The 25437-nt window shown below is 49.6% G+C and overlaps 1 protein-coding gene across 5 annotated transcripts in view; it reads left to right on the top strand.

Annotated features, from left to right (window-relative positions):
- The window catches only part of KDM2B (lysine demethylase 2B), a 117528-nt gene that overhangs the window by 44862 nt on the left and 47229 nt on the right, over nt 1-25437 (top strand). For all 5 annotated transcript variants that reach the window (XM_028116449.2, XM_028116452.2, XM_088019359.1 and 2 more), the window contains 3 exons: nt 3314-3429; nt 9103-9229; nt 11343-11818. In XM_028116449.2, coding sequence (XP_027972250.1) covers nt 3314-3429; nt 9103-9229; nt 11343-11818 — 719 coding nt within the window. The remainder of the gene's footprint in view (nt 1-3313; nt 3430-9102; nt 9230-11342; nt 11819-25437) is intronic.

Below are 25437 nucleotides of genomic sequence, written 5' to 3'. Positions count from 1 at the left end.
TCCCATCCTTGCTTTGTAGTAAGAATCACCCATGACCCAAGGGCACCTGGGTGGCTCAGCATCCAACTCTTGATTTTGGCTCAGGTCATGATATTTGGGTCATGGGATTGAGCCCCATATTGAGTCCCACGTGGGGCTCTGGGCTCAGTGGGGATTCTCTTCCTCTCCTTCTCACTCTGCTCCCCCTGCTCCCCTTGTTCTCTCTCTGCCTCTAAAATAAATAAATAAATCTTTAAAAAAAAAATCACTCATCACCCCAAATTGACGGGTAGCCCTAGGTGTTTCTTAGACTGGGGCCAGTCTGAGAAAAAGTAACCTGAAGCTACTTGATAGTGTAATGTGGCTTGGGCCTCAGATGACCCATCTGTGAAATGGGTACAGACCAGGGAGAGGGTGGCAGTGAAGCAGGCTGGATGGGAGGCAGAGGGTGGGTGGGCTCAGACAGTTGCTACGCATCTCCAGCCAGTTAAAGCTGGAGGAGAATGGCCTGGTGGGCCCATCTTCCTGTTTTTCTAGAGGAGGAAGCAATTCAGATTGTCTTGTGAAATTTCCCCATCGTGAGTCTGCCGCAGCCTGTGGCCTGCCAGTTTGGGTCCCTGGTAGCAGCTAGGAGGTCCTAGAGAGGAGGGGCTACACCTTGGCAGCTGGCCTGCCCAGCCCAGGGCCTGACCCAGCTCAGGAAGTTCATGAAGGAAGCAGGTCATGGCCCTTTGTGAGGTGCCCCCGAGTTCTGTGGGGTTTACCCATAGACTTTTGGGTTTACCCCTACAGCAGCCACAAAGAGACAAATGTGGATGGCAGGGTGGGGGGGAGGGGGACTTTCGTTTCTGAAACCTGAGTGTCTGGGTTGAGGGCAAGAGAGACTCCCTGGGCTCTACTGTCCCTCAGGTCCCAGAGAACACCTGTCAGTAGGTTTTGTGGGTTGCCTGCTTTCCCTCCATGATTGCATCTGTCCCTTGTTGCTTGGCCTGAATTGCCCCTGTTACTGCCTTCAGGTTGTTGGTGACTCTGGCCCGGAAGCAAGAGGCAGATGCCATGCTCCCCAGCCCAGTCACCGGCCTGGGACACCTGCTCTTGTCGTGCTTCCTGGGGTGCAGCCAAGGAGACACCATCAGGAGGGTGGGGATGGATGGAGCCTATGAGCACTGTTGTTTCCCCTCCCTGGTTCTTCCTGAGGGAGTGTTTAAGTCATGCAGCAGATCTGAGGAAGGGTAGGGGGAGGAACTTGGCAGTGACTAATCCATTTGAGGCTGCCTGACCCACCTGTGAGGCCCTGGCTTGGGGACTAGAGGAGAGTGGGTAGAAGCTTCTAGAACCCCTTGAAATGCCTGGGGATATAGATTCCCTGCCACTCCACTTGAAACAGAACCTCTCTTTCATTTCCCTCTTTGCTCACCCAGTAGGGTAATAGGTGTAAATCAGGTGTGTCTGTGTTTCCACCTGATAGGACAGAAGGGAGAGTCCTTAAATACAGATTTACGTGGGTACCACTCTTTGCAAAGCCTTCAAGATGGACGAGACAACCACAAATATCAGTGGCAGTTGCTTACATGGACTGAGTTCTTGCTCACCAGGTTCCCCACAAGGAAGACAGTGATCCTCATTTCACACGGGCAGATGGAGGCCAGGAGAGGGGGTGGTCAAGTGCCCCATATCACATGGTGAGTCGGCCATGGGACAGTTTCCAGCCCAGGTCCGAGGGGCTAGGGCTTTCTGTAAGGGCCCTGGCTGGGCATGTGAGGAGCATAGGAACAGGACCCAGGAATCTTTGCCCCATTCAGGCTTCACCCCACCATGTGCATCTGCTTGCCCCCGGCCATCCTGGGTCCCAGTTTAGGAAATGTCGCGTAAGTCACGTTGATGGTGGTAATAAGAACAGGAATAGACAGCTTAGCTCTGCTCGGCAAAAATATAAAAACGTGCAGCCGAGAAAATCAGCCGGCACACAGCTGAGATGGAGAGGCCGAAGCAGATGGGGAAGCCAAGGCGGCAGCCATGCTTGTCCTGCACGCAGGCACCCAGGTAACGTGACAAGAGCACACCTGCCCAGCAGAGCCAGTGTGGGGAGCTAACGGCAGAACCAGCTAACATAGAGCCTTCGTTCGTGTGCTCTGGGCTGGTGCTTTTCCCTGCCCTCCCCCAGGACCATTCTGCCCCAGGACCGCCAGCTCATCCCGCAGGGCAGGACCAGCGCCCCGAGTGTCCCACAGAGGGCAGCAGTGGCCTCGCACCTTTGCTCCTGGCAGCCGCGGCCAGCTGTGCTGCCCGTGACCCAGGGCTGGCATGTTTTGGGTCGGGCTGGGGGCTCTGTAGTCCTCCTCCAAGCAAACACATTATGCACACAGGTCGGAGAAGAGGGGCCACAGGAGACGTGCACACCTGGGCTTGGCGTCTCGGGGTCTCGAGGTTTGGTTTGCCCTCTCTGTCCCCTTTCTCCTCCGCCGATCCTGTCTTCCACTGTGAGTCTCTCTGCCTCTGTCTGTCTTTGTCCTACCCCTGTCTCTCTTGTTTCTCTCTGCATGTCTCTTTTTGCCTCCCCGGCCGGTTCCTGGGACCTGCAGGCCTGGTGTGCTGAGCCTGTGATAGAGCGGCCGTGCAGCGTAGGGGTTCAGAACGGAGACGCTGTGACTTCATTCAGCAAGTGACTTACCTTCTCTTGCCTTGGTTTCAGCATCCGTAAATGGGAGTGGATTATAATATTGCCTGTCCCCTAGCTCAGCACTGTTACTGTAGGCGGGAGCGCGTGTGGGTCTGTTGAGCCCTGGAAACATGTGTTAGTTACTTGGCGAAGGAATTGGGTAGCTTGATTTGTCTAGCCTTCATGGACCAAGTGAGGCCGACGCGCTGGGTTCCAGTCCTTATCAGTGACTTCGCTGTTCTGTGCCTCAGGCAGGAACGTGTCTGGGTCCTGCAGTTTTGGCAGGCATCACTCGTTAGCTGTGGCCCCAAGCAATCCTTTGTGACGCCTCCTGAGACGGGTGTTCTCCGGGACGCCGGGGAAGAGGCTCAGGGATGGATGAGCAGCCTGAATGAGAGGTGTCCAGCTCCCTGGCCAGCATGGGAGGGGGACAGCCCACCGCCGTCTCGAGCCAGCCAGGGGTCAGTGCCTGCAGTAGTCCATTGGGGCTGTGTGTCTGAGTCCTGTCAGCCAGCCCGGAACCTTGCCTTTTGCGTCGGGCAGCCCGGGCATCCTCAATTCTGGCTCTGGGTCCTCCCCTGGGCTTCCTGTGCCCTTCTGCGTGCTTCTGTCGGTGACCCTCCCCAGTGGTCCAGGAGCCAGTGGCTGACCCTCTCTGTGCCCTCCCCACCCCAGGTTGGATCCATGCAGTCTACACCCCTGTAGACTCTCTGGTATTTGGAGGAAACATCCTGCACAGCTTTAACGTGCCCATGCAGCTGCGTATCTACGAGATCGAGGACAGAACACGGGTAAGGTGGCTTCCTTCTCTCCTTGTGGGATTGCCCGGCCCCTGAGCTCTGCCTGGTGCTCAGGGTGTGTGGGACGAGTCATCCCAAAGTCCTCCGTGGTCCCCCCTCCCTCCTGTCCCCTGCCTCAAGCCGGGCCTTGGTCCCTGTGGGGGACTGTCTGCAAGAGCCCCACCCAGAGTCCCTGGAGTTTCTGTTCATCTCCAGGCCAGTGGCAGCCAAAACCCCCTCATCAAAGAGGAAGTATCTATTGAGAAAGCACTGCAAGATGTCAGGAACCCTCCCTCTTTCTTCTTTTCATGTGTAGAGAGGGATGCACGGGAGTTGGGGGGGATTTTGTGGTGGTTATTGCTGTGGTTTGGAGGGGGGCCTTGGAAAGGTCAGCTCTTAGCCATGTGTCTCCTCCACCCAGGGACCCCAAATGTGATATAGCGCCTTGAGAAAGCCAGTATCTGGGAGGCCTTCAGTATTGTCTCTGAGCTGTGTGTCAGTGTCTGCTTGCAGGTGTGGGTGGGATGGGGGGGGACTTTTCCTCTTGACTGTGACAGTAACAGTTTCTCAGACGTAGGGTCTCCCCCACCCCCACCCCCTAGGGCCGGGGCCGAGGCTTGGACACCTGATGTGTGCCCTGTGTGCCCTCGGCATCACTCCAGTGCACGAGCTTCCTCAGGGGAATGCTGGCTGCTTGCGTCTGCACCCTCTTTCCCATTGTGGGGCTTGGCCAAGTGTCCCAAGGCAATTGAGAGAGGGGTCTTACAGTTGTTCAAATGTTTATCTCTTTTTTCTATTGAGCTATAATCCACGTACCATACGAGTGACCAGTTACGGGGCATGACTCAGTGGCATGTAGGGTATTCACAGTGTTGTGCAGCCACCAGCTCTAATTCAAGGACGTTTTCATCACCCCAGAAAGAAATCTCCTACTCATTAGCAGTCACCTTCCATAAACCCACTCCCCACCCTCTAAGCCTGTGGCAACCAACAATCTGCTTTCTGACTCTACGGATTTGCCTGTTACTGGACATTTCATAGAAATGGAATCTTATATCGTGTCCTTTTGTGAACAATTTCTGTCACGTCTCATGATGTCTTCAGGGTTCATCCATGGTGTAGCAGGTGTCATTGCTTCCTTCCTTTTTATGGCTGAGTCATATTCCATTGTATGGATGGACCACACCACATCTTCTTGGGTTTTGCCTCAGAGGTGACTTTTTTGCCCCAGAGAGGTATTGTCATGCCGGGACTCTACAGAAGCATCCCATCGAGGCAGATGCCCTGGGCCCAGGGTCCCCGTCTTTCTTGGTCTTGTTTCTAGGCCCTGAGCTGCGCAGAATCACATACACGAACCAAAAATCTTAGCTACTGTGTGTGTATCGGACTTCTCGAATAGTCCCGACGTTGAGGGGTTGTGTCCGGGGTTTCCTGGGAACAACTTTGAGCTATATTCAGCAGTCAGGTGTGTTTCCAAGAGCAACTGTGTATCTTCAGATTGACGGGTTTGCTGCTGGGATGCCTGGATCTGCAGAGCCTGGGTCTTATTTTGTGGATTTTCGTGCCTCTTTTCTCTGTTGCCCGACCACCACCCCTTTCCCGGTCTGGGTCAGGCCAGCCCCAGCCCTGGTCTGGGGAAGGCCACCCCGTGGCATTCTGGAGAAAGGCACCATGTGGGTGTGAGTGGTCATCTCATAGTCTGGGTCAAGTGCTGTCCGGGGCTCCAGCCAATTGTTCCTTGGCCAGCCCTGAAGAATGGGCCAGTTTGCGTGCGAGCAGACTAGGGAGGCGTGGGATAAAAAAGGAGAAATCTAGAAGTGAGGCCTATGACTTTCCAGCCAATTCTTGAAAGCCAGAATCAGGCTGGGCTTTCTAAAGGCTTTGGCAACTTGCTTGGCAGCTGTCCCCCTCCCCCAGGGAATCCGGATTGTACGGACCAGTGCATTTGGGCCCCATCCTTCCGTCAGGAGTCCAGCTCCCCTCCCCTGCGGGAGGCGGGTGGGAGGGTAACAGTGTAGAACCCTCGGCGTCACAGTGAGCGCCCGGAGACTGTCAGGCCCGCGTTGAGATGAGCGCGGCGGGGTCCCCTCCCCCAAGGCCCACTGTCCCTGTCGTCTGAATGGGTGTCCCATCTGGTTTCCCTGAAACAGGTTGATGGGCGGGGGGCTGGCGGGCAGGCTGGGCCGGAAGCAGCGGCAGGCTGTTTAATCTGCTTTGATTTCTGGTCTTTGGAGAGGGCTTGGCTACAAGGCCCAATTGTTTATGTCTTAGGAGCCAAGGCAGACAAAAGATGCTGGGGAGAGAGCACTAGAAGCCAGATAAAATACCAGGGCTCCTTGTCAGCTCGCTACGGCTTAATTCCTTACATCCCTGCGAGCTTTCTTAAGAAGGTTATGGCCATTTAAAAATAGTTTTCAAGAGTCCCTAAAACAGGGCTTTCCTTGGAAACCAGAAGCAGGGGGTGGGACAGGAAACTGTCAGTCTTTAAGCCCCGTGGTGTGGATTTGTCTTAGAAAAAGAATTTGCCTTTGTGGCCCAAGGTGGGGAACCCCCCTCCCATCCAGACCAGGGAAACCCCAATGGTCTCCTATGTTTAGTGAGCCGCGTCTTGCTTTGATATTGGGGGGGTTGGGTGATAGGGGTCTTTACCCTGCTGCCGCTGAGGGGCCTGGTGGTTTCCAATGTATAGAAACCCACACGTGTCCCCCCTCCCTGTGCAGAGTAAATCCTCTCATTGTAAAGATGCAAGGTGGGGAAGAACTATACCAAGGACTGGATGTGTTGCATGTTTATTATGTGAAGATAACGTCTCAACAACCATCACTACATATTTTTAACTCCAGTTAGCTTGATAAGGGACAAGATGGTCCAGTTGATCATTCATTAAACTGCCGTCTCTCTTATGTTTATCTTTTTTTTTTTTCCTCCTTAATGGCTCTAGTGAAGGCAGCTTTCTCAGGAAAGGTAACGCCGCACGCTCCATTCCCTCTCAGCCAGTGAATCTATTTGGAAATTGCAAATAATTTTCCCTTCCTCTCCTCTTTTCCTCTACCATTGGATTTTTTTTTTCCCATTGACTTTTTTTTTTTTTTTCCAGGAGAAAAACAAATTTTAAGACACTTCCACCCACCCTCATATTTTAGTTTTTCAAGTTCCTTGAGACCTGGGAGTTCTAGATGCACCAAAACACCTTTGGTTCTGATCTCCTGAGGTCACTCAGCTGTGAGAGGAAGGGCTAAGGCCAAGTGCTACTCTCATGGGCCTTTGGGAACTCAAAGCTACCCCTTGAGATCCGCTGATAGACTGATTACCCCCCAGGCTGGGAGCGCTGCATGCTTTCTGACTGCCTTGCCTTTCGGTGAACAACTCAATTTGGTGAGGCTCCGAATTTGTCAACAAATAATGTTGAGCAATCGTGTGTTTAATGTTCCCAGGCATGTGGCTGAAACCTTTTGAAGGCGAAGGGTGGAAGGCGACAACCCGTTTGTAAGTCAATTCTTTGCAAATTTTGTTTCCTGCCGTGCTCTCTTGGAAAAAAAAAATAAAAATAAAATGAAAAAATTTGAATTCCTTCATCAGCATTTGTTTTCACCCAGCTGGTTTCCCTTGGGTTCAGCAACAATGAGGGGAGACTTCTCTTCCTCTCCTGACATACAGCCAAAATATATATTTTTTTCCTGATCTAGAAAGATTCTGAGGCACCATGGTGCCCTTCAGTGCAGAGCGGCTTGCACGGTTTCCCAAAATTTGAAAGGTCAAAAGCAACTTCAGAGTCTTACCAGTTGAATCTGAAGTCAGGAGATGTGAGTGAGGGTCCGAGAAGAGGCGGGCCTGCGTGTCCTCAGCCTGCTCTGTAGGCATCAGCAATTGGTTTCAAAGTCGCTTGGTCCTTGCTCTGGAGCGGGGGTAGGGCTGAGGCTCCCGGACCCCTCATCACAGGAGGTCAGGGTCTGTCTCAGTCTGAAGTGAGACAGACTCCTTTTTAAACTCCGAAGGGCACTGATCCAGTGACAGTGAAAAAGTATTACTACTATCCCAGCATTAAAACCAGGGTTCTCAGGAGAGTAGCTGGAGCCAAGGAAACCGCTAGATGTTCCCAACTCCATGCATCCCCCTGGAGGAGCTCAAAAGCATGCGGCGGCCAGGATCTCATTCCAACACATAACATCCACCAGAGGTGGGGAGGTCAAGTGGACCCAATAAGCAGATGGGAGAAGTAAGACCCCCCATGTGGGAAAAGGGCCTCACGGTTGAACACTGAGTCAGCGGGGCTTGGGGTGGCCAAGGGACTGAACTGTGACTCTCAGAGAGGGCAGAGTGGGGGGCCTTTTCCAGGTGGGCACTGTGAGAGAGGCAGGAAAGTGGTATTTTAGGGCAAATGGGGGACCGAGGTCTGCTTGTCTTTGCCTTCATCCCACACGTAGAATGTTGCCTGTAGAGTGTCGCAGAGAAAGGTGGGAGAGTGTCCTTGCTTAACATTCAACTCCCTGGGTTTCTGGAAGATAGGAGAGGTGAAGAGGGGTCTCTGGCACCCGCAGCGGTCCCTGGAAGCAGACACCCCCTTGGCGAGAGGGCAAGAGAGCAGGTCCGGGGTGAGTGTGGACCTGCAAGATCTACGCGTAGCCTTGGAAAAGAGGGCTTAGTCCCTGGGGGAGACAGGGACCACCCACTCACCGCCCTCATTCCTCACTTACCCGCTCAGGATGAAGTTTCCGGAAGGTTCATCTGTGCAGGGCCGTCAGTGGAACTGCTTCCTTGCCATCTTTCTCTGCCATCTCGTCCATATAGACCCTGCGCTTCCACCCATGAGAATCCTCCTGGAGCCCAGGCCTTTTCACAGTTCTGATACACAAAGCTATCTGCACCTACACTTCCTCCCCTATAAGAAACGGCCCAAAGGGGAGCCCCATCCAGATTCCTGCTCTGGACCTGGGCGTGTGTCTCCTGGTGTTAGAGCCGCCCCAGGTCACCCTAGTGTCCCTTGTGTCCAAGGGAATCCTCTGGGAATGCAGGCTGGGCAGTGCCAGGTGGTTGTCGGGGGAGGAGCAGGAGGTGCAGGAGGTGGGACTCTCTGAGGCCCCGCCCCTGGAGGTAGGAGAGGCCACACCCCCTCCCTCCTCATTGGTCCACCCGGTGTTGTCTCCCTCCCAGAGTGCAGGAGATGCTTGATAGCCTGTCTGCGAGTGGGTAAGGTTTGGGGGTTGTTTTCTGTCTTTCAAGGGGTTAGGGAGGGATAGCAGAGTGTGTGCAAGAATTTTTTGAGAACGAGGAAGAGCCTGTGTTTGTTGTAGCTGGAATCAGGCTCACATCCGCAGGTACCCGCACCCTCCATCAGCAGGTCAGGGGACAACTCTGTTTCTCTGCATCTAACAGAAGCACAAAGCGGACCCCATCGGCCTTCCCCTGGCAGCCTGCCGCTCAGGGAGCTTTGAAATGATGCTCTCACATAGGCCTCTTTCTCCCTTCTTCCTCCTCATATGTGCATGCTACTGGTATCTTGCCCCTTCCAGCGCCTCTCTCCTGCCTTCCAGCCCGCCTCCCCCATTTTTCCCTCACACCATTTGTGCTCTTGTTAAGATGGTGAAAATAACTCCCACCTGCAGAAACTCCCTCCCCCCAGTTTTCTCCCTTGGTTTTCCTTGGCCCTCCAGAAACTGACTTCCACCCCTGGGTCTTTGCTTTCAGGTGCAGCCCAAATTTCGCTACCCCTTCTACTATGAGATGTGCTGGTATGTCTTGGAAAGATACGTGTATTGTGTGACCCAGCGGTCCTACCTCACTCAGGAATACCAGAGAGAATCAATGCTTATTGGTGAGTGAAATGTGGGCCCGGCCACCTCCACTGCTCAGCTGGGCAGGAAGAATGTTTTCAGTGTGGCCCTAGAGAGTCCCTGGGTTTCTGGAGTTCTCTTGAACCGAAGTGTCGGGCAGACTCCTAGAGACCCCTTAGGAGGGGAAGCCATCCTTGTCAACTTCGCATCTGGAATACAGAGTCCAAGAAAATGAAATTGTGACCCCAACAGAGTCACCTTGGTGGCCTCCAGGTCTCGCTGAGGAACCAGTCCCAGGCATGGTTGCTGAAACAGGATCCCTACGGAGCGAAGAATCCTGGTGGTTTTAGTCCTCCGGGGCCACCAGCTGATCCCCCATCCTCAGCCCTCCCCTGCACCTAGGGGTTGGGTTTTTGTCTATATATGAGCAGGCCCACGAGGTACAGCCGGTCTCCAAATTCTGAGGCCAGCTTTGAGCCAGCGGGAGGGGTGACCAGGGCTGGAGACACAAGCTTGGCAGAGCAGTGGGTGGTTCTGACAGATGCAGGAGAGAGTGCTTAGAGCTGCAGCTGCGGAGTCCTGCCTTCCTGCTTTTACTTAAAGGGACATCACCCCCAAATGGCTCATTCCTGCCTTTACTTAAAGAGACATCACCCCCCAAATGGCTCAATCCTTGAATCTTGACTCCTAGACGCCCGCCTGAGGTTGCCTCTAGCTGTGACAGTGAGCCCTGAGGAGCAGTCTGGAAGAACACGGCTCTTCCCCCCTGCCTCTGAGCTCTTGCTGCTGAGGAGTTTCCTGGAGGCAGAGTGTGCTGAGACTCATTCACTGCTTCTTTCTCATCACGGGATAGAAAAACATGATCGGTCTGTCTCCTTTAGGGTCTGCACGGTTTCTCCTGCAATCCCCAGGAGTTTTAGATTCTTTATTTTTTTCTCACTGTAAAAAGCCTCCTTCCCTCCTTCCCTTGACTCTCATCCTTAGTGACTTTTAGGGGTTTCAGACTGGGCATATGATGGAGAACAAACGTTTCTGCAGAGGTCTTTATCGGGAAGTGCTTATTTACCTCCTAGAAATTCAGTTTTGCCTGGGGAGTCTCTTGTGAGTCTCCTACATGTCAGATGATGCAATATTCGGGTGTTGAGAAGTCCTGAAATCCCACAACCTGCTCTCCGGAAGCTCCGAGCCTGGTAGGAAATGGGAAATCAGTCTGAAATAATGGGGCGACCCCTGTGGTTCGTAGTAGCTTACACGTTCCTGTGGGGACCAGAGGCTTGATTTTGCGGCAGTCTTCAGGACCAGGAAACGGAGAGTCACTTCTCTCATTTGGATATTTAGGGCTGTAGAAGAACGTTCCCGATTCCGTTTGCAGGCACAAGAAGAAAGCTTGAGGCAGCATTTGGGTCACTGAAATTTCTTGCTTCTGTTTCCCCCCTGCCTCAGTGCTCCTCCTGCCAAAGTAAAGAGGAGACATCAGGGATGCCTCCTGTATCAAATGCTGGTTGTGTGCCAGGACCCGTGCTTAGTGATGCCTTAGGGGATCCTCACCGCAAGTGTTCAGAGGAAGCATTTTTTTGCCTTGTATTTTTAAAAACACATTAATGGGATATCGTCCCCATATCATACAATTTAATGTGTACAACTCAGTGGTTTTTCGCATATTCCCAGAGCCGTGCAACCATCACCAGTCGATTTGGGGTCATTTTCTTTACCTCAGAAAGAAACCTGTACCCTTGTGTGTTATTCCCTTACCTCCTCCCCCACCCATCCTAGGCACCCACTAATCTACTTTCTGTCTCTATAGATTTCCCCCTGTTCTGGACATTTCCTATGAATGGAATCGTTATATAACATAATGCGTTTGGGGCCTTATTTTTATATGTTGAAAAATAAAGTGCCAGGTGTATTCAGAGGGGTGAAGCAACCTGTCTGGGTGCACACAGCTGGGAAGACACAGGGCTGGGATTTGATCCTATGTCTGACTGACCCCAACCTTTCTGGAGGCGGAGGGCGGCACAGGCCGTTAGAATCGTCAAAAGAAGCTGGATGTCCAGAGTAAAGGGGAGGTGTAGTGAGTGGAGGTTCCAGAGACTTCTCGCAGGGAGTTTGGGGCATTCATCTGAGTCTTTCCTGTGACCCTCCCGCTCCCTGTAGATGCCCCTAGAAAACCCAGCGTAGACGGCTTCTCATCTGATTCCTGGCTGGAGATGGAGGAGGAGTCCTGTGACCAGCAGCCTCCAGAGGAGAAGGAGGAAGAGGAGGAAGAGGAGGAAGGTGCAGACAAGGTGCCCAAGCCACCCGCCGATGGCCCTCCATCGCCCACCAGCACCCCCTCAGAGGACCAGGAGGCCCCCGGGAAGAAGCCCAAAGCACCTGCCCTGCGGTTCCTCCAAAGGACTTTGTCTAACGAGTCGGAGGAAAGTGTGAAGTCCACGACGGTGCCCACAGACTACCCCAAGACACCCACTGGCTCCCCTGCCACGGGGGTCTCCGCCAAGTGGACCCACCTCACCGAGTTTGAGCTGAAGGGCCTGAAAGCGCTGGTGGAGAAACTGGAATCCCTCCCAGAGAACAAGAAGTGTGTCCCTGAGGGCATCGAGGACCCCCAGGCACTCCTGGAGGGCGTGAAGGTGGGCAGGGCGTTGCATCTGGGCCTGGGGCAGCTGAGAAGGGCCGGACAGGTTCCCAGGGGCAGCTCAGCTCAGGACAGCTCAGTGCAAACTGTCCCGGGGATGTGTCTGTGCATAGAGAGGGGCTTCTGGTCCAAGCAAGCCTGCTTAGGACTTCTGAGCCGAGGCCACCATTGACAGCTAAAGGAGAAGCTGTATGGTTGACAAGGAGTTCTTTCTCTGTACTTGTTGAAAATCCGAGGCTTTGCTGGCAGTCGGCATTATGGGTGTGCCCATAGTGCTGTTGTTAGGTCTGGGGACAGACCCCTCCATCCTGGTCAGGAAGACTTGCCGTTCTGGGCTGGCTTCCCCTGGAGTATGCACCTGCATCATAGGACCAGGTTGTGCCTCCGGGTGGTCCTCTAGGTGGCCAGCTAAGGTGGGCCACATAGCCTCCTGGGGTTCAGAGGTCTCTAAGTAGAGCCTAATTATTGAGCAAATGTTCATTGAGCACCATCTGGGCTAGCCACTGGGGGAACAGAAAGTAGGAAGGCATAGTTACTGCCCTCAGGCAGCTCACTGGTTAGCGGGGTGAAGGATACTCATCAGCCATACCAGGTGCCTGGGCTCTGGGACAGTTATGCAGGGGCCTTTGGTTTGGGCTTTAGAGGCTGCATAGGAGTTCTCTGGATGGGGAAGGCTGTTATAGGCAGAGTGCAAACATGCAGTGTGTGTATTTCCCAGGAAATACACTGAGAGGCCTTCCCCTCTAGTAATCATCATCATAACACTTGTTGGAAATTCACAATCAGTAAAGTACCAGCACTAGGCAAGGTCCCTGAGTTATCTGCACTTAACAGATGTGAAAGTAGGTTCAGAGAGGGTAAAGGATATGCCTGAAGTGACAGAGCAGGTAGATGCGGGGAGCTGGGATGAGGGGCCACAAACAGAGGGAGCTGGCGTACAAAATCATTAGTCCAGAGATATTTCACTTTATATAGAGGTGTGCCCCTCCAGGTGCTGGGAAATGCAAATCTTATAACTGGGGAAGATTGCCAGATTGTGGTGACCATCCCTATAAAGCAAATCATTCCTTGCTTTGGGTCCTTTTTACTCACTCTTGACTTTTTTGGACGTTGCTGACCTCTCTTGAGGGTTTTATGAAAATGTGCTTATACACACCAAATTTTGCATGCTGTGTCAAGAGGTCTTGGACTCCCGAGCCTGTTCCTGGACCCTAGGTTAAGAGACCCTAATCTCGTGGCATGGAATTTTGTATGTTAAGTTTCCTAAAGCAAACCTTAGGATTCTCTCATGAGGCTCCCTTTTTCTTCTGAGGTCCTTTAAAGTAAAAACAAGGAATCTTCATCAGTAATAAAACCATTAATAGTACCGGGGCCCCAGAATGTTGTAAATGAGTTAAAAACACATTCATCTTAGGAGGAGGTGTTGTTCTGTGCTGTGCAAACTCTTTTTTTCCTTTAAAATATTTTTGTGTCTCTGATCTGTTTGTGTGTAGTGTTCTTGGTTCCTGGTTGGTCAGATTTCTTTCTTTTTTTCTTTTTTGGTCAGATCTCTTTCTAGGGATAGGACTTGGCCCCTCCTATCTCTCACCTGTACCCTTACGCCCACACCGTACTGCCTTGTTTGGTTCTTGTGGAGACATTTTCTCCCTTCTCAGAGGCCATCCTACATGTAGGGAGAAGGTAGTAAGGGTGTTGCTTTGGCTTTCTTTATAGAACAAGCAATGGATCAGGCCCTGGAACAGAGGTTATAAATTGGCAGTCCCTGGCCAAATCCAGCCTCTAGGCATTATGTTTGGCCTGCACAGTATTAAACATATTTTTGTAATTACTTGCCAACATTAAAATATCAGAAGAGTCATAGAAGAAAATATCCTAGCTCTTTGGCCCGTGTTCCTGACTGGCTGCAAGCAGCAGGAAGTGAGTAGCAGCTGACCTTATACACCCCAGTCCCCATCACTCCCTACTGCCTCCCTGAGTGTGTATTAGACTCACACATCTCTTTTTCATATAATCTAGCCACTTAAGCTCACTTATTGAACTTACCTTTCCTTTTTTTTTTTCCTAAGACACCAGAATAGATGATTTATTGATACTCAGCCACAAAAGAAAGCAGAATTAGTCCCAAAAGTCACAGGTCCAGGGCAAAGGGCCGAAAGGGGCTATTTTTTGCTACGAGCAAGGTGGGTCTTTCAGCGGTGGTCGTTGGGATCAGATGGCGGTTGGATGTTCTAGATCCATTGAATCAAGTTCTAGAAAGCACGCATGCAGTCCAATAGTTTGTACCGCGTCCCTGGCCTCTGGCTTTCTTTATTTCTGCTCCTCTGGCTTCTGTGGGTGCGCAAGCTAGTGCTTTACTTGGACCTCTCTGTCTTTCTTTTTCGCGGCAGCCTGCGCATTCCCTTCTTCCTCCACTTAGCTGTCATAGTGTGGAGGTTTCCAGAAGATGGAGCTAAGGCCATGAGAGCTCCAATTTGCCTTTTTTTTTTTTTTTTAGATTTTATTTATTCATTTGCGAGAGAGACAGAGAACAAGCAGGGGGAGAGGCAGAGGGAGAGGGAGAAGCAGACTCCCTGCTGAGCAAGGAGCCCGATGCGGGACTCGATCCCAGGACTCTGGGATCATGACCTGAGCCGAAGGCAGACGCTTAACCATCTGAGCCACCCAGGCGCCCTCCAATTTGCCTATTTTTGGAGATATTTATGTTCTTGAGCCTTGTCTGGGGAGGTCTTTTGTAGCTTAACAAGCTTGTAAATTGGGTAGACAGGTCTCCTTAGAGCCCCAGGAGAACTGGAGTGTCTGCTCGTGTCTCTAAAGGCTGTGTGGCCAGGAGTTTGTATGGAGGAAGTAGCGAAACGTCTCTTCTGGAACAGGAGGGTTCTTGGCTCTCCAGCCTGGCCATCAGCCCCTCATAGTCCCTGGAGACCCAGAAAAGAGTTTGAACCCGAGACTGACCTTCAGAGGGAGAGTGTTGTCACAGAGGATGAGCAGCTTCTTCCTGGCTGCACCTCAGTGCCTTGTCTCTCTCTCCTCAGATATTGGGGTTTTGTTTGCACTGTCTGAGAAATAAAACACAGCTCAGGAATGTAGGCCCAGAACAGAGCTCTTAGCCAGTGCCTAGTGCTATCGCTACCATTGAGTGATTCCTATTTCGGGCCAGTGGTGGGTCCCCCTTGGTGACTGACCAGTTATGATCTTTGGTCTGCTGCTTATGGGGTAGCTCGTGGTAACCAGAGCCCCTGCGATTGGAGATGATCCCCAAAACAGTCTCCAGTTGGCTAGGTTTGGCGTTTATCAAAACCCATTTTTTCTCTCATTTGTAGTGTATTTTTTTTAATTGTGGTAAAATGCACATAACACCATTTTGCCTTAAAAATTTTTTTTTACTTACTAGATCACCACTTTAGAATCTTTAAGAGTCTTTAAGAATTTACCATTTTAACCATTTTATTTTATTAAAAAAATTTTTTTGAGATTTTAAAATTTTTTTTTATTTTTAAGTAATCTCTATCCTCACTGTGGGGCTTAACCTTACAACCCCTGCGATTAACATGCTCTGCCATCTGAGCCAGCCAGATGCCCCAATCCTAAAGTGCACGGTTTAGTGACTTTAAATACATTCACAATATTGTGCAACCACCACTTCTGTGTGGTTCAGAACATTTTCATCACCCCAGACAGAACCCTGTCCCCGCTAGTGGTCACTCCCCATTCCTGCCCCCACCGTCTGCTGTTTTTGTTTTTTTTAAGATTTTATTTATTTGACAGAGGGTACAAGTAGGCAGGAGTGGTAGAAGGAGAGGGAGAAGTAGGTTCCCCGCTGAGCAGGGAGCCCAATGTGGGGTTCGATCCCAGGACCCGAGATCATGACCTGAGCTGAAGGCAGATGCTTAACCTGCTGAGCCACCCAGGCACCCCTGCTTTCTGTCTTTATAGGTTTATCTACTCTGGATGTTTCTTCTCTGTAAAAGTTCCAAGTATTACAATGTTACATGATCAATGTAAAAAAAAAATTAAACATTAGAGGCTAGAGTCTAGAAAATGTCCCCCTCCTCAGTTCTCTCCCCTGGAGATAACCCTGCTACTCATCTGCTGAACATAATCCTGGAGCTTTCCCCTCACCCCCACCTATACATGATTTTGAAAAAAATTAGATGGTCCTGTTTTGCAACTTGCTTCTGTCCCTTAAAGCTTTCTCTTTTGTGTCTTCCTTTTAAGTCTAGCTCATCCTTTTTGTGGGCAGAACTTTTGAAAGTTGAGTTTGTCCTTCCCATGACCCTGTGGTTTCAGCAGGTCCAGGAGAGTTCGTTTGTACCTTGAAAACTTGCCTTGCGGGGTCTGGATTTAGATTCAAACCAAAAGGACCACCCTACTTAATTTATTTTGTGAAAAGAAGGGAGATTCCAGCATCTTGTAAAAAATCCAACTAAGAAAGTCATTTCCGGGGTGCAGCGGTGGCTCAGTTGGTTAAGCATCCAACTCTTGATTTTGGCTCAGGTCGTGATCTCAGGGTCGTGAGGTTGAGCCCCACGTCTGGCTCCACGCTTAGCATGCAGTCTGCTTGGGGTTCTCTCTGTCCCTCTCCCTCTGCCCCTGCTCAGTTGCGCTCCCTCTCTAAATAAAGAAATAAAATCTTAAAAAAAAGAAAAGAAAAGAAGGAACGCCATTTCCTTTCCCTGTCTTTGTGAAACTCTTGGGATTTGGGAAACTCTTAAGTGACTTCCTTCTTTCAAGACACTTCTTGTGCTGGAGGTGCAGGATATCGGCCTGTACCTAATGTGAAGAATAAGAAATCAGGACATGAGACCCTTGAATTCAGTTTCCGGTTTCCGTTCTTTGCTGCTTGCTATGTGGTCAAGTCACTGTACCTTTCTGTTTACCTGCAGGTGAAACAGGGGTATTGGACTAGCTGTGTTTTATCTTTCCGGGGACCAGATTCTGTAGTCCCTTGGCCGTTCCGAAGTGCTTAACCCATCGAAACCTGAGTGTCTTCCTGGTAAAATGGGGATAATAACAGGGATCTGTGTCATTGGATTATTTTGAGGGACAGTGAAGTAATGAACACCTAGCACTCCTAGTAAACCCTTGGAGAAAAATTAGATATTCTTAGGTAAACAGTCAAAGGAGAGCCAGGCTGGCTTTGCCTGGCTCTCCACCCTTCCCAAGCTCTGTCCCCACCTCTCAGCTCCCCCCAACCCTCCTCCAGCTTAATGATCACCATCTGTGTAAGTTTCTTAGGGCTGCCATAACAAAGAACTACAGACTGGCTTAAAACAACAGAAACTTATTTTCTCACTGTTCTGGGGGCCAGAGGTCTGAAATCAAGGCCATGCTTGCTCTGAAAGCTCTAGGGGAGGAAGGATCCTTCCTTGTCTTCTCCAGCTTCTTGTGCTTGCCAGCAGTCTTTGGCATTCCTTGGCTTGTAGCTCCATCACTTCAATCTCTGCCTCCATGTTCACATGGTTGTTCGCCTTCTGTGTGTGTCATCTTCTCTAATAAGGACAGCTGTCATTGGATTAGAGCCCACCCTAATCCACTATGACCGGGTCCTAACATGGTTACATCTGCAAAGACCGCATTTCTCAATAAGGTCGCATTCTGAGGTTTAACCCATGAATTTTGAGGGGCACCCTATTCAACCCAATGCATCATCATCTTTTTTTCTCTTCCATCTTGGATTGGCAACACTAAGATGGGAGTAGCCCTGCATGCTGTTCCTTCTAGAAGAATCTGTGCTTTCTACTAGAACTCAGGGAGAAAGTTGTGGCTCCTGATGGGAGGAAAGGAGGCGGGTGGCTCCTGGGGGCAGGCCTACTCCTCATATCGACTGTAGACGACTTGAAAATGCCTGGCAAGGTTGTGAAGGGTTTGGGTCTAAGTGGGTCGTGACCACTGAGCCTGGTGGTAGGAGAGTCTTCGTTGGATACCCTGCAAGGTGATTCTGCAGTGGTCATTATTAATTAAAATAATGCTAGGCTCTCTTTCCCACGAGGCCATGCCCTCCTGGTTGCCAGAGTGTCAGCTTGGGATGAACATGCTGGCTCACAGCAGACAGCCACCTTTCTTATTGCACAGAACTGTGGGACTCTCTGGAATTAGGGGCTGGAGGAGGCAGTGAGGGGCCGTTGTTTTCAGGTGTTTTATATATATTTGACATTAAAAAATTTTTTTAGAGTTTATTTATTTATTTATTTGACACAGAGAGAGACAGCTAGAGAGGGAACACAAAACAGGCGGAGTGGGAGAGGGAGAAGCAGGCTTCCCGCGGAGCAGGGAGCCCGATGCGGGGCTCCATCCCAGGACCCTGGGATCATGACCCGAGCTGAAGGCAGATGCTTAACGACTGAGCCACCCGGGCGCCCCTATATTTGACATTAAAGAAAGAAATCAGTTGTATTGTTCTTCCATGAAAACCCAAATATAAGAGCAAAGAAAATAATACTAAATGAAGAGTACATTATCCAAACAGGTATTATCTTTTAAGACCAAAGTTTCTGGAGTCAGGCTGACTCCCAGGAGCCATCCATTAAGCAGCCGAATGCTCTTGGGGGAAGTGATAAAATGGAGAAAGAACACGTGCCTCATCAAATTCAGCGAGGCAACATGCATAAAGCCTTACTTAGCATGGGGCCTTGAAGTGCTTGTAACCTAGAGCTGATTTATTATTATTATTATTATTATTTCAGACATCGAGGAATGAATACAGGCCCGTTTAAAGTGTGAAAGTCTGTGAAACCTATGACTGTGGAAGGTGTGTGTACAGCTTTACCCTCTTGGGATCATCAGTCCCGACCCCAGAACACACCTGCTTGTTAAAGCACCCGCGCCTTGCTGGTTTTGCAAAATAGTCAGGTGTAGGGTCTAGGCCTCCGGCACTGATGGCTCTTTAATTTACTCCTCCCCTCTCCCCCTGCACCTGCTTCAGAGGAGCTAAGAAGCAGGAAGCCTGGCTTGCTCCCACCTGAAAGATGACCCAGAGCCCAGAGAACGGCATAATCAGATTCAGCCGGGCTTGGGGGCTGGCCTTCAGTAGTTGCTCAGGCTCTCTTGCTGGGGGCTGGGTGTCATACTGAGCCCTGTGTCTGGTATTTTGGTTGGGCAGTGAGGGAATAGAGGGTTGATAGCAAGGATGGATGAGACAGGCCTCTCACCTACCGAGCTCCCAGCGTGATAATAAAACAAGCCACTTGGTACTCCCAGTTCTCTGCCTCTACCACCTCAGGGATCGAAGGAGAACAGCAAAGGGCCAGATACCCAAGTTCCAGACATCTGGGCAAACCCTGGACCTGAAAAATGGGTACGTCGATCCGTGTCCCTTGGGACTATTTTTTTTGGCCTAAAATTAAGTTGTGGGCTCCTGAATCACCTTATTATCCCTTCTCGTTATGTAGCTAAGTCAGCGTTTAGACTGCCCTTCCAACTAAATAAACTTTTAAATTTCCCTGTGCTTAGAACTTCTGAAGTGGTTGAGTTCTGCAAACAGAGGACAGGGGCAAAGTATTCCAGCAGGAAATACGACAGAAACCAAAAGAGATCGGCCAACAGTCATTGAGCATTTACCACAGACCAAGTGCCTTCCGTGCGTTATGATCCTCGCCACAAGCTGGCATGGTGGGGGCCTATAATCATCCCATTTCCTAGATGGAGATATTGAGACTTAGAGAGGTGTGGTGACTTGCCCAAATCGTGTAGCTAATAGGCTTCTAATCACCGCGCGCTTTGGCTCATGTAGGCTGTTGGTCGCCACAGGCCATGACAAATGACTACAAACCCCGTGGCTTCAAACAACAGAAACTTACTCCCTCCCAGTCTGGTGTGCCCCCTGGGAAGGCTCCAGGGGGGAGTTCTTCCTTACCCTTCCAGCTTCTAGTGACTCCTGGTGTTTCTTAGCTTGTGGCTGCATCACTATGGTTTCTGCCTCTGCGCTCTCAGGGCCTTCTTCCTGGTGTCTCTGTTCAAATCCCCTTCTTCTTTCTCTTATAACACCAGTCATGGGGCATCTGAGTGGTGCAGTCAGTTAAGCATCTGACTCTTGGTTTTGGCTCAGGTCATGATCTCGGGGTTGTGAGACCGAGTCCCGCCTTGGGCTCCGAGCTGAGTTCAGAATCTGCTTGGGACTCTCTCCCTCTCCCTCCTCCCCGGTGTTCCCCCAGCCCCCAGCTCTGTGCAAGCATGTGTGCGCTCTCTCTGTCCAATAAATAAAGCAATCTTAAAAAAAAAAAAAGACACCAGTCACTGGATTTGGGGTGCACCCTAAATCCAGGATAATTTCATGTGGATATCCTTAACGAATTACATGTGCAAAGAACCTTTTCCCAGGTAAGGTCACATTCATAGGTACCAGGGACTGGATTTGAACCTACCTACTTGAGAGATACAGTTCAACCCAGTGCAGATGGGTTTTTACAGGCGGGCACAAGATGGTTGGGCTGGAGCGGAGGCAGGGATCTTGGGAGGCCCAAGGGGCATTGACGCCCAGTTGCCTGTGGCAAGGGGAGGACCCCTCAGTCTGCTGGGCCCCTCGGAGCAGTGGTCTGAGCTGTTCCGTCCCTTGTTACCCTCCTTTACCTTTGGTTTGGTTGATGGTTAGGGATCCTTGATGCCTGCCTCTGCTTTATTATCATCAGTTAACACCCCACCCTACGGAGCAGTGGGGCCTGAATCCATTGTTAGCCAGTTAAGCCCACTAAGAGAGTTGGCCTAACAGGAAACAGAGGCCCAGCACATTTGTTGTCTGTGGTGATCTTGTCAGGTCAGAAGCAGGGCAGGTCCCAGCAGAAGGGGCCTGGTGGCCCCAATCTTTCCCTTTTAGAAAGCTTGCCCTGGGCTCTCCTACTCAGAAGGTTTATAGGGTGTAAGTTATGATGGGCTGATGGGCTGGTCCTGACACCCAGGCTTCCTAGTCTCTGCTTCCAAGAGCCTCAGGGAGGGTATAAATTCTGTCAGAGCCTAGGGATGCCAGTGACGTGATTCTCTTCAGCACAGTTTATTTCTCAGAGAGACAATCCCCAGTTAGAATAATCTCTTCCTGTAACCTGTCACAAACAAATGAAAATACTTCCCTGAGGGACAGAACCCTGAGCGCCTCCTGGTGGCCACTGAGGGCCGTGGAGGGGAACGGTTTCCTGCCGGGAGTGTGTGTGGGTGATGCCCACTCCAGGGTCCTTGGGGAGGTCTCTATTGATTTTCATTTTTATTTATTTATTTTTAAATGACTTTTTTTTTAAGTAGGCTCCACGCCCAGCTTGGAGTGAGGCTTGAACTCATGACCCTGAGATCATGACCTGAACTGAGATCAAGAGTTGGACTCTTATCCGACGGAGCCACCCAGGCGCCCCCTCTATTAATTTTTAATTATTATTTATCATTACTAATGTATTTATTATTGATAATACTACGCCCTCAGTAATAGCTTTTTGTAACCAGACATTCCTCCACAGAGGCCTCACCTTGCTTGTGAGTTATGGACTCCAGCTTTGATATTGAAATGACAGGAAATCTTGAGACAGTTCAGAAACTCCAGGAAAACCAAGGCGAGTGGACATTATTTTCAATCTTACGCAGAGTGGTGTTTATATACTGGTGGCCCGTGGCCCAAACTGGCCTACAGATACTGGTTGGCTCACAGTCGTTTTTTCATTTTCGTTTTTGGGGTTTTGTTTTTGTTTTTTTAATTTTCCAATCAGTTGCCAGCATTTAAGCCATTTCAGATAAAGCTCTGGATCTTTGATTTCTTCTGAAAAAATCAGAGATCAGGTGGGGCTTTTATTTCCACAAGAGGTTAGTAGTTTGGAACTGAGTAACATTTGCTCTCTCTAAACCGGCCGTGACCTCCAGTGTGCCTTAGGCCGCGCCACTCTCTAGGGCTCTAATCTGTTGATATCTTGCATTTTATCTTCTTGGTTCCTAGAAGCATTTGAGTTTGTCACCCTAACCTGGAGTTTGAGACTGGGTAAGAGGGCAGGAAGTCCCATGGAAGTGATGGGCTCCCCTGCTCCCATCATATGGTAAGATCTATCTATATTTATATAAGATATCTAGATATAGATATATGTGAATTGAAAGGTTTTGCCTAAACACAGAGCATCTTCCTCAAAATATATATATATGCACATATTTTTAATGCTGTTTTGGGGGGTAGGGAAACATTATTTAAAAAAACAACAGCAGAAAACCGTGGTGTATTGTAGAAGAGGGTGTGAAATTCATATGGATTGTTAAGAACCATGAAACGTCAACAAAATTTTGTGCTTGTGCAGGCCCACATTGGGCATGTGTGTCTTCCTTCTGTGATTGGGGCAAAGTTTGAAAAATGCTTTGTAAAGGAGTTAGTGGCTGAATGAGTTCTCTGTCTTGTAAGGAATAGGTGAGCATGACTCACTTCTGTATTTGTTAATCAGATGGTGAATGTGAGCCCAGATTGTCTCCTAGGTGTTATATTTTTCAATACTGGGGTATAGGTCAGCTCCAGAGGTTGCTGGAGTGGTTTCCTGAGGCTTTATCACCCAGTGTTACTCCCTGGGCTTGTAGTTAGATGGATTTGGTCAGTGACAGGTTCGGTCACCTCCGAGCTGTGTGACCTTGGGCAAGTCACTTAGCCCCTCTGAACTTTAGTTTCTGCTTCTGGGGAGAAAGGAGGAGAATCAGCCCTATTCCTCAGAGGGGATTAGTCCAGAGCAAGCATTCAACAAATGCTCCTAGAATGGTAGTAAAATCACATCTCACTTCATGGAAAGTCCAGGGTAGGTATCACTGTTCTAAGCTGTGGCTTGCTCAAGGTCATACAGTCTGCAAGTTGTAGAACTTGAACCCAGGTCTTCTGACTCTAGAACCAGTGTTGTCACGGGCATAACAATAATAGCTTAACTAGTGAGGTCTCCTATGTGTACTTTCTAGAACCTCTGAGTCCAGTCCTTAGGGAGGGACTGCTTTGCCCCACTCTCTCCTCCCTTTTCAAAAAATTGTGGTAGGGTCAGGGCACCTGGCCGGCTCAGTCGGTAGAGCACACGACTCTTGATGTCAGGGTCATGAGTTCGAGCCCCATGTTGGGTGTAGAGACTACTTAAATAAAAATAAAACATTAAAAAAAATTAAAAACTGTGGTAAATCATACATCACATAAAATTTATCATTTTAACCTTTTTTAAGTGTCTCGTTCACTGGCATTAAGTTTGTTCACAGTGTGTGCAGCCTTCAGCACCGTGCATTAAACAACTCCCTGCTTCTCCCTCCCTGAGCCCTGGCAGCAAGCACTCTGTTTTATGCTTGTATGAATCTGACTACTTTAGGCACCTCATGTTTCATCCATATTACAGGAGTGTCACGATTTCCTTCCTTTTTTGGGCTGAATAATATTCTCTTGTGTGGCTAGACCACATATTATTTATCCCTCCACCCACTGATGGACACTTGGGTTGTTTCCAAGTGTCCTCTGGCTGCTGTGAGTCATGCTACTAGGAACGTGGCCCCCTGTCTTCTTGAAGGATAGGTTGAGTACTACCGTGGTTAGAGCACAGGTTGTGGAGTGGAGGGGTCTCTACCCCTTCCTGGCTGAGTGGTCTTGGACAGTTCCCATACCCCCTAAGCTCCAGTATTCTCATCTAGAAATGATGGTGGTCCTTCTCACAGTGTGGTCAAGAGTGTTGGACCAGAGAGTGGATATGGCGTATTTATTATGGTGACCAGCCCGGAGCAAACACCCAGTACAACCTATTCTTGCACATTCATTCAACACAATATGTGGTGCCTGCCTCCTGATGGTTCCATTTCACCTCTCACCTAGCCAGTCCTATCCACCCTGGGTGGTGGACCAAGTGGGAATGACCCACTAACGGGTGTAATGTCTGGGGTCCATTTAATTCAAAACCAAAACTGATTAAAAAAAAAAAATTGGTCTACTTTTTATCATCATTGGGAACTGGCAGTTCTAAACAATGTCAGTGATGAAACACTCCTCCGCCCAGGCATGGACCGTTGCCACTGCCCCCAACCTTCGATAGCCTCTTTCATGCCCCATGTGAAGTCCACACTGGAGCTGAATCATGCTTGTATTCTTGGTCCCCTTCTGTTATACTTGTTAAATATGCTGCATACATGTTAGAAAAATTGGCAGCCTGATAATCCTGTTTTCCTTTATGGTAGCTGTTAGTGCTGTCTGATTGGCATTTTAGGGGTCGCCTGGGTGGCTCAGTCGGTTGAGCATCTGACTCTTGATCTCAGCTCAGTTCTTGATCTTGGGATTGTGAGTTCAAGGCCCACGTTGAGCTCCACACTTTGCATGGAGCCTACTTAAAAAAAAAATTGCTTTTTATGATAGGACTTCATGTTTCAGAATGGTGTTAGATTGACAGAAAAATTCAGCAGATACTACAGCGTTTCCACGTACACACCCCCCCCCCCCCCCGCTTTTCCCCTAGGATTAACCTATGGTATATTAGTGGAATACATTGGTTACAGTTAAACCAACATTGATACGTTGTTACTAACTAAAGTCTAGAGTTTATTCACATTTCCTTAGTTTTTACCAAGTGTCTTAGATGTATTTCAGTATCCCACCCAGGATAGCATTATCTATGCATTTGTCATGTCTCCTTGGGCTTCTCTTGGCTGTGACAGTTTCTCAGATCTTTTTTTTTTGGTTTTGTTGACCTTGACAGATTTGAGGAGTACTAGTCAGGGATTTTGTAGAAAGTCCCTCTTTGGGGATTTGTGGCTTTATTTATTTTTTTAAAGTTATTTACTGGAGACTTACTGTTGGTTAGTCATTGTGCGAAGCTAGGGATATGGCAGTGAACCAAGATATTTATAAACAGCATTTATAAATCGGTGACATTGATGCTGGACTTGGACAGAGCTGTATGGGCTGAGAATTAAAGCCAGACAGCCCTGAGTTTGACCCTCGATCACTGTCTTGTTTGCCTCCTCCCATGGGCAGAAGAGAGTTCCGCAGGTGGATTTGGCATAGTAGGCACATCTTGAAAAATCTGGCAATCACAGGATGATGAGAAAACTAATACAATAGAACAAATTAGAAGTGAGTTGGATTCATTTCCGGTGAATAGATTAGGGAAAGGGAGTTAAAATAATCTTTACCTGTATTTCTGTTTTGAGCTCTTCTGCTCTTCCTGTTAAGTTCTACTGTGTAACTTTCTCTGTTTTTAAATGTCCCTGCAGGAATGTTTTTGTACAATCCAAAAATTAACGGTCAAGGTCAGAATAGGCCAGTGACAGAGCTGTCTGTCCCTAAACGCTTTTTCATGGCATGTTGTGGATGCAACCAGAAAAACCCATGTGTGAAGTGGTCATGGGGTGGGAAGTCTGGTGCTGAAGAGTGGGGTTTGAGGGCTCTGCCCTCCTGGTCTGGGGCAGCACCCAAGTCCTCTTGAGTCTTTCTGAGCCTTGATTGCCTCACTTCTAACTCAGGGATAATTCAGTGGAGTAGCATCTTACACCTGGATGAGGTTCTAAAATGAGCCTCCACATAAGGCCAAAATCTGGTAGAGTCAGAATTATCCTTGAAAAGCCTTCAGACTATGCACAGAGATGTGAACACAGTGCGCCATGCGGGAGACCCCTGCCCAGCCCGGCAGTATGTCTATCACAGCCCACTTTTCTGCT

The sequence above is a fragment of the Eumetopias jubatus genome, unplaced genomic scaffold (genome assembly GCF_037043125.1).
Source record: "Eumetopias jubatus isolate StellerSeaLion01/CBP00866 unplaced genomic scaffold, mEumJub1_p1.0 scaffold_16, whole genome shotgun sequence".
NCBI lineage: Eukaryota > Metazoa > Chordata > Mammalia > Carnivora > Otariidae > Eumetopias > Eumetopias jubatus.
This window is presented reverse-complemented; position numbering and strand designations above follow the sequence as displayed.